This window comes from Protobothrops mucrosquamatus, unplaced genomic scaffold (genome assembly GCF_001527695.2).
Source record: "Protobothrops mucrosquamatus isolate PMUCROS unplaced genomic scaffold, P.Mucros_1.0 scaffold3404, whole genome shotgun sequence".
NCBI lineage: Eukaryota > Metazoa > Chordata > Lepidosauria > Squamata > Viperidae > Protobothrops > Protobothrops mucrosquamatus.
In genome coordinates, this window is record NW_015389385.1 from 247,615 (window position 1) to 257,074 (window position 9,460).

General features: G+C 40.3%; 1 protein-coding gene across 1 annotated transcript in view; it reads right to left on the bottom strand.

Annotated features, from left to right (window-relative positions):
- The window catches only part of ZFAT (zinc finger and AT-hook domain containing), a 94,525-nt gene extending 85,539 nt beyond the window's left edge, over window positions 1–8,986 (bottom strand). Inside the window, exons 1-2 of the mRNA XM_015826954.1 lie at window positions 8,841–8,986; window positions 654–807 (exon numbers count right to left, since the gene is read on the bottom strand). Of these exons, the coding sequence (XP_015682440.1) occupies window positions 654–667 (14 nt within the window). The 5' untranslated portion in view covers window positions 668–807; window positions 8,841–8,986. The remainder of the gene's footprint in view (window positions 1–653; window positions 808–8,840) is intronic.
- Window positions 8,987–9,460: the final 474 nt, after the last annotated feature.

Below are 9,460 nucleotides of genomic sequence, written 5' to 3' on the forward strand. Positions count from 1 at the left end.
TTTCATAATTTATATGCCGCCCTTCTCCCCACGGGACTCAGGGCGGCTCACAGCATATTAAAATAACACAACACAAACAACACAACACAACATTTCCCCTATAAAAGCCAATTAAAACCAAATATTTGTAGTCTGTGACATTATTAAAATCATTAAAAATTATCCCTATTTAAAATTCACCCTAGGTCAGTCCCGCTTGTTGAAAAAGCCATGTCTTGAGGGCGCGGCGGAAGGTTAGGAGATCCGGGATTGTCCGGATCTCGGGGGGTAGCTCGTTTCATTCCATACAGCATTAACCTTGTGAATTCTCAAGCTTCCTCCTTCCGTTATATATTCAAGAGGGACAGTATTTAATATTTATTTGTTATGTATATGTACGGGTGTGGGTCTATACATATGTTGTACATAGTATATTTTAGGTGTGTGTCATGTATGTGTTTCACTTTGAGAGCGGGCAACTAAATTTCATTTTTTGATGTGTGCCGTTGTGCCCACAGTAAAAAAAAATGACAATAAAGGTTATCTTATCTTATCTAATATATTTAGCACCAACGCAGGGTCTCCCAGCATCTTTCTAAAAAACGTTCCTTCTCAGTCATTTAAGCTTCAGCCCAAAAGGCTACAAATGCTTAGATTTGTAAAATGGAGATTACCTGCTTGATTTCATTGGCTGCTCATAAGGCGTTTGCTGAATGGCATATTCCTGATAACCTCTTCGCTGAGAGGTGTCTGATGCAGAGGTTTCTGAGTTGATGGGCTGATCATCTTTGGGAGAAGCTGCTTCCACAGGAACTATCTTTGTGGCACCTGCAGCAAAAACAGAAATGCAATTCACCTAAAAACCTCTAAAATACTATACAGGATAAGCAGAATGCAGGCAGTCCTCAATTTAAAACTATTTGTTTAGTGAGCATTTGAAATCACAGAAGTGCTTATGAATAGTTCTCACAATTGTGACCGTTGCAGCATCCCTATGGACCACAATATCTGACTTTTGATCATAAGGCATTTTCACAAGCCATATTATTGGTCTGGCCTCAAGCCTCGTTTATCTGATTGTTGTCTTGGTATTGGAGCTTCCTTCTGCCAATAATAATAATAATAATAATAATAATAATAATAATAATAATAATAATAATAATAATAATAATAATAATAATAATAATAATAATAAAAAAAAAAGTTGGAAAGGACCTTGGAGGTCATCTAGTCCAACCCCCTGCTCAGGCAAGAAACCCTATACCATTTCGGACAAATGGCTGTCCAGTCTCTTAAAAACTTCCAGTGTTGGAGCATTCACCGCTTCTGGAGGCAGGTTGTTCCACTGGCTAATTGTTCTAACTGTCAGGAAGTTTCTCCTTAGTTCTAGGTTGCTTCTCTCCTTGATTGGTTTCCATCCGTTGCTTCTTGTCCTGCCTTCAGGCGCTTTGGAGAATAGCTTGACCCCCTCTTTTTTGTGGCAGCCCCTGAGATATTGGAACACTGCTATCATGTCCCCCCTCGTCCTTCTCTTCGTTAAACTAGACATACCCAATTCCAGCAGCCGTTCCTTATATGTTTTAGCCTCCAGTCCCCTGATCATCTTTGTTGCTCTTCTCTGTACTCTTTCTAGAGTCTCAAGATCTTTTTTACATCGCGGTGACCAAAACTGGATGCAGTATTCCAAGTATGGCCTTACCAAGATATTGTAAAGTGGTATTAACACTTCAAGGCCATCCTCTAAACTAGGGGTCCCCAACCCCCGGTCCATGGACCGGCACCGGGCCACGGCATGCCAAAAACTGGTTCGCGCAAACAAGCAAAGCCCCCCCCAGGCAGTACATGAAACCATGCCCCCTCCGGTCCGCAGAAAAACCTCTCTCCACGGAACCGGTCCCTGCTGCTCAAAAGGTTGGGGACCTCTGCTCTATACCACTAGTGTGGCCTCTCTATTCATCACAAACAATTTTTGAATGTTACCCTTGTAGCATTCTCGGCTGCCAAGCTACACAACAGCTTCTGATAATAAACTCAAGCTATTTACTGCAGTAGTATATCCTACAACAAAGCATACTAAAACTCAAAGCTGACTTTAGAAAAAAGAATCTGAACACACAAATCTCAAGAGTGTCAAATTCAAGTACAGTCCAAGATTCCCAGCAATCAAGCAGCATCCAGTCAGAGCCATAAGGAGGAAATTTGAAAATGTTTTGCCATCAAAAACCAGTTACAAAAGCCATCTGTTTTGTAACTGGACATCAGTTTGAGCAATAGGTTAAGTGACATTTTTTTTTCTTCCTTTCAAGAAGACAGATGAGTCTCCTCAAGGACACTCTCTTTAGCTAATTCCTTTCAGGCACGAAAAAACCAGTCCCATATGTGAAGAGTTCAAATTACCTACTTTATTGCTCAATGCCTGACAGTTTGTACCTGGGCAAGACTAGATAAGGTTCAACAGCATTCCAGGGGAGGAATAATAATAATAATAATAATAATAATAATAATGATGATGATGATGATGATGATGATGAGGAGGAGGAGGAGGAGGAGGAGGAGGAGGAGGAGAAGAAGAAGAAGAAGAAGAAGAAGAAGAAGAAGAAGAAGAAGAAGAAGAAGAAGAAGAAGAAGAAGAAGAAGAAGTAGTAGTAGTAGTAGTAGTAGTTGGAAGGGACCTTGGAGGTCATCTAGTCCAACCCCCTGCTCAGGCAGGAAACCCTATACCAGTGATGGCGAACCTTTTAGAGACCGAGTGCCCAAACTGCAACCCAAAACCCACTTATGTATCGTCGGGTGCTGGGTGGGCGTGGCCCGTTGGGTGGGTGTGGCCCATTGGGTGGCTGTGGCCAATTGGGTGGGCGTGGCCTATTGGGTGGGCGTGGCTGCGGTGGTAACGGCAGACTGGGTGGGACTAAAAAGTTCAATCAATCAATTCCAACTTTGCGAGATCTTTTTTTTCCCTGCGAGAAGTTGAAATTGATTGATTGAACCTTTTTTTTTTTTTTTTGCACATGGTGGCAGAGGCCTAAAGTGAAAGGTTTTATAAAACCTAGGTGAGGGCCTAGGACCAGGGCAACGGCACGTGTGCCCACAGAGAGGGCTCTGCGTGCCACCTGTGGCACGCGTGCCATAGGTTCGCCACCACGGCCCTATACCATTTCGGACAAATGGCTGTCTAGTCTCTTCTTAAAAACTTCCAGTGTTGCTTCTGGAGGCAGGTTGTTCCACTGGTTAATTGTTCTAACAGTCAGGAAGTTTCTGACCTTGTCCTCTTGTGCCTATGTAAAGATTCCAGACTAATTGCCAGCTTCACTCCTCTACCGGCTCAGCCAACTTCTCCCTATATAAACTGAGGCTTAAAGTGGTCAACTCTTCAGCTTCTGAATCTGAAAAGATTGATCCCTAACACTCCCCTACAAAGAGTCCTACTCTGAATCTAGAAGCAAATCTAACCTAGATAGAAGGAAGAGACAATCTTGAGGACATCTGCTGGTAAGAAATGGCAAACATTAAACATTGCTTCTTCTCATCCATTTATTCACCAATTCCTTTTTTTTTTTTTGCTAGTGTCCCATCTCAATATTATCACCTGAATTCTGAAATACCCCCTTGCTGAGTTTTAGCTGAGCTCCAACCATTTTTCTTAATTGATGAACAACTTTTTTTTTTTTGAAGAATAACAACACTTTTGTGTGGAAGTAGATTAACAATCTTGAAACGTGAACAATATGGCTTCATATTTTAATTTCAACATGAGAGCTTATCTACAAAGGCCACAGTGAAAAAACAGAGCAAAGAGAAATGAGTAGCAAACAGTTAAGACAACATGAGAAAAAGAGACTACCTGGAAAAAAAAGATAAAGCTGAAAGCTGACATTTAAAACAGAATAGGAAGCTGTTTGATAAACAATAATGAGTGTTTTTTCCCCGTTCTGTAGCCCATCTCGTTTTTTTACTTTCTTTATTGTCCATCAACTAGTTTTACTCATACTTATTTAGAGAAATAACACATATCTTTTTGGTGTTAACAATAGAGCATGGCTAAAATATGGAGAATGGTCCTTTCTTTCTTTTGTTTAATACTCTAAAAATAAAAGATTTGAAAAGCACAGATTTCTTAAATCAGTGGAGGTGGTTCTCAGCTTACCACAGCTTGTTTAATGACCGAGATTACAACAGCACTAGAAAAAGTGACCTATGATCATTTTTCACACTTATGACCATTGCAGCATCCCCATGGTCACATGATCAAAATTCAGATGCTTGGCAACTGGCATGTACTTATGACAGTTGTAGTGTCCTGGGGTCATATGATCACATTTTGTGACCTTCTGTCAAGCAAAGTCAATGGAGAAGCTAGATTCACTTAATAACTGCAGTAATTCACTTAAGAACTGTGGCAAGAAAGGTCATAAAATGAGGCAAAATAATAAAAGTCTCACTTAGAAACATTGAGCTCAAATGTGGTCATAAATCAAGGATTATCTCTACTTGGCTGGTTGGAGAGAAAGAAGCAGCAACTGGAAGTTTTTAAGAAGAGATTGGACAACCATTTGTCTGAAATGGTATAAGGCTTCGTGACTGAGCAGGGGGTTGGACTAGAAGACCTCCAAGGTCCCATCCAACTCTGTTATTCTGTTATCCTTTAGGATTAATTAAAAGGGAATATGAGTCTGGTGAAATGGAATAGCTTTTGTTCCACAGATGCACAGATTGTTAGATGTAAAAAAAAAAACCCAGACAACGGAATACATAAATGGGGAAATTACAGATGTATGAAATTAAAAGGATTAAAGAAACGAGAAAAATGTTCCTCCTTGCAGTGGAAGGATGCTGAGGTTGCATTTACAAGACTTGACATAACCAAAATATAAAACATAAAATCCACAAAATAAACATTTTTCTGCTGTTGTGTTCTTGAGCTTGTTCATTTTTTCCCCTTTTTCCAGGTCTCTTTTTGGAGGTTGAACAAGTCAGGTTTATCCACACACAGGCCTGACAAATAAAATTTTAAAAGCCTGCAAGCATCACATTACTGTACTCCAAAATGGGCAAATTTTGAATTTGCCCCAGAGCACAACTCAAAGAAGGACCAGCACAACTAAATCGGTTTCGCCCATACGCAACAGCCACAAAGGCAGACTAGGCAGCTTTAATTAGAGTATGTATTTGCAAAGTTGTTACATAACCTCACATAGTTGGAATGTGAAGACACAACCTGTGTCTTAAATGTAAATTACTTTTCTATTCAACATACAGCACTGATGACCTACCTACACTTGTAAAAGGCAAGGCAGTAGGAGAGTTTATATCATAAAGGCAACAAACAGCCCAATCGCATGAAATAAAATAAAGCTTGGTTTTTTTTTTAATTTCCTGCAATCTAGTGAAAGCTCCAGAAAGAGGAAGAGAAAACAGTTTACTTAAGCAACGTCTCTATGAGGTTCTAACCAGCAGGAAGGAAAACACTTCTAGTCTAAAATTCTGCTTGAAATTGCTGAGGAAAAAACAAGCTTCAATCTGAAATGTTTGAAGCCCATCACTACACAAAGCCCAAGTGAAGGATGATAACATTTTAATATAATTTTATTATGAAAAGAGAAAGAAAAAGAAGAAAAAATTACAATAGATGTATTATAAATACAAAAATATTCAGCCTAGTTTTCATCATTATATGCTGGCTGGGTAACTTGGGCTAGGCCAGGGGTAGGCAACCTTGACTCTTTTATGACTCGTGGACTTCAACTCCCAGAATTCCTGAGCCAGCCATGCTGAGGGGAAAGGGAGAGGTTTCCAAGCTGAGCCATGCTGGCTCAGGAATTCTGGGAGTTGAAGTCCACCCATCTCCGAGTGGCCAAGGTTGAGAAATACAGGCCTAGGCCAGGGGTAGGCAACCTTGGCTCTTTTATGACTCGTGGACTTCAACTCCCAGAATTCCTGAGCCAGCCATGCTGAGGGGAAAGGGAGAGGTTTCCAAGCTGAGCCATGCTGGCTCAGGAATTCTGGGAGTTGAAGTCCATGAGTCATGAAGGGGCCATAGTTCTCCAATGCTGGCTCAGGAATTCTGGGAGTTGAAGTCCACGAGTCATAAAAGAGCCAAGGTTGCCTATCCTTGGTCTAGTCATTCCCTCTCAGCCCAACCTACCTCACAGGGTTGTTGCGGTAAGAAAAATAGGAAGAGGAAGGAAATAAAGGTGGGATAATCTAATCAACAAATCATATATTGACCACGTGAAATGATCTTTACCAATCTTTCCACTGCATCCACGGAAGAAACAGTTGATTAAAAAGAAGTCCGTGTCTATATAGATAATCCTCAACTTATAACCACAACTGAGCCCGAAATTTCTGTTGCTAAGTGAAACATTTGTTAAATGAGTTTTGCTCCATTTTATGACCTTTTTTTGCTTCAGCTGTTAAGTGAATTGCTGCAGTTGTTAAGTCAGTAACAAAGTTGTTAGGTGAATCTGGCTTCCCCATTGACTTTCCTTGTTTGAAGGTCGCAAAAGGTGATCACGTGACCCTGGGACACTGCAACCGTCATAAATATGTGTCAGTTGCCAAGCGTTTGAATTTTGATCACGTGACCGTGGAGATGCTGCAACGGTTGTTAAGTGTGAAAACTGGTCATAAGCCACTTTTTTCAGTGCCTTTGTAACTTTAAGCGGTCACGAAACGAACTGTTGTAAGTCGAGGACTCCCAGTAACAGTTGATTTAAAAAAGTCCATATCTATCATTCAAATCCAGAGTATTCCGAGTACTGGAATAATGTTATTTTGTGCAGTCAAAAGGCCAAATTTGCACAAGACAGAAAGAAAGGATTTTCTGTAGCAGGAGACTCTGTCCTTTACATTCTGGCTACGGGTTTAAGACCATTCCTAGACCAGGTCACCCATGTAATTCCCATGCTCTGTGCGCAATTTACCTAGATGCACATGAGCCCGTTAGTAGAAGTTCAAAGCTTATGTGGGTCACAAAAACCCTTTCGGGTCCTCAAACCATTATTTTACAGCTCACAGTTAAGCTCCAAGGCTCAGCCATCTAGAATTCTGCATTATTTATAGGCAACTAGGTTTGCCGTCCATAATTTCAATTTTTTCCACTTTGCAAGTCTAATGAGCAGACAAGAAGCAAACCCCTGTTTTTTCCATGATTTGGCAAAATCTTTCAGCTCTTGGGTCAAAAGCTGTGTGTTGCGTACTGAAACGCAATGGTAGGAATGCAGATTCTTTTACATCCATATTGCATAGAAATATGAGGGCCTAATTATACCATCTTTATGGAAAGATGAAAGAAATGTGTCATTTAGCGAGAGCCAGTATGGTCTACTGGTTAAAGCATCGGGCTAGAAACTGGAAGACTGTCAGTTCTAATCCCACCTTAGCCATGAAAGACATTGGGCGACTTTGGGCCAGTTACTCTCTCTCAGCCCAACTCACCTCACAGGGGTTGTTGTTGGGGATAAAATAGGAGGGGGAAGATATGTTGGATATGTTCGCTGCCTTGAATTAATTGTAAAAACACCAAAGATCTACTGTAAATGGAATGACATCAAATTCACTTTTGACCTGTCTCCAAATTCTCTTTTTAGATCTATAATAATAGTAGTAGTAGTAGTAGTAGTAGTAGTAGTAGTAGTAGTAGTAGTANTAATAATAATAATAATAATAATAATAATAATAATAATAATAATAATAATAATAATAATAATAATAATAATAATAATAATAATAATAAAGTTGGAAGGGACCTTGGAGGTCATCGAGTCCAACCCCCTGCTCAGGCAGGAAACCCTACACCATTTCAGACAAATGGCTGTCCAGTCTTTTCTTAAAAACTTCCAGTGTTGGAGCATTCACCGCTTCTGGAGGCAGGTTGTTCCATTGGTTAATTGTTCTAACTGTCAGGAAGTTTCTCCTCAGTTCTAGGTTGCTTCTCTCCTTGATTAGTTTCCACCCGTTGCTTCTTGTCCTGCCTTCAGGCACTTTGGAAAATAGCTTGACTCCCTCTTCTTTATGGCAGCCCCTGAGATATTGGAACACTGCTCTCATGTCCCCCCTCGTCTTTCTCTTCATTAAACTAGACATACCCAATTCCAGCAACTGTTCCTGATATGTTTTAGCCTCCAATCTTCTAATCATCTTTGTTGCTCTTCTCTGTACTCTTTCTAGAGTCTCAACATCTTTTCTACATCGTGGTGACCAAAACTGGATGCAGTATTCCAAGTGTGGCCTTACCAAGCCATTGTAAAATGGTATTAATACTTCACGTGATCTTGATTCTATCCCTCTGATTCTATCCCTCTGCATCTCCTTTGTCCAATAAGTTCATAAAGCCCACATTTTCTTCATAAATCTACTTTTCTTCCAAGCTGTGATCATTTGGTGTTCAGAGTTTTGTCAACTAAGAATAACAGAATAACAGTTGGAAAGAAAGAAAGAAAGAAAGAAAGAAAGAAAGAAAGAAAGAAAGAAAGAAAGAAAGAAAGAAAGAAAGAAAGAAAGAAAGAAAGAAGAGGAAGAAAAAGAAAGAAAGAAAGAAAGAAGAGAAAGAAAGAAGAGAAAGAAAAAGAAAGAAAGAAAGAAAGAAAGAAAGAAAGAAAGAAAGAAAGAAAGAAAGAAAGAAAGAAAGAAAGAAAGAAAGAAAGAAAGCTGAATGTAGGGGAAAAACATTCAAAAACTCATTTGTTGATTGCAAGAACAAGCCAATGCATGGTCAATACTTGAAAAATATAGAAGGAAAATCCAATAAAAATCTCACATGAAAGAAAGGAAGAAAGAGAAAGAAAGAAAGAAAGAAAGAAAGAAAGAAAGAAAGAAAGAAAGGCAACCCCCCCCCCCCCGACAGAAATAGTTATGGTTACCTGGAATTGCTTCGTGGGCTGTCAAAACCACACTTATAATAGGATTCTTAGCTCCTGAGGCCTGGTCTGCTTCTTTTGAGGAAAGACTTTTCTCAGTCCTTTGTACCCGCTGCCTCTTGGATGGTTTTTCTCGCTCATCTTCCCTCCTGTCAAGGTCAACATCAGAATCATTACCTAAAGGGCAAATATAAAAAAAAAAAGAACATAAAGAGAATGATGAGTAGTTTTCTTTCATATTTACCATCCACAGGATTGTGAGCTTTCACCCTTGCTTCTGTTGAAAAAGAAAACCCTTGCCAAAGGGAGGCAGGAGTCCCCTCTCCTAAGAAGGTCCGTCTAGCACAGAGGTGGGCAACTCTGGCAACTTTGCGGCCTGTGGACTTCAACTCCCAGGATTCCTTGAGCTGAAGTCCACAAGTCATAAAGGTGCCCTAGCTGCCCACCCCTTTGATCTAGTGGGATCAAGAAGGGCCTTCTCTGTGATGGCTCCTAATCATCCCTTTGGAAATAAGATTGGCTCCCAGTTTGACACCTTTTAACAAGCTCTGAAGACCTGGTTTGGCCAACGGGCCTGGAGACACCGGAGTGGGATAGAGCCCATTACATCACACTTTTATCAG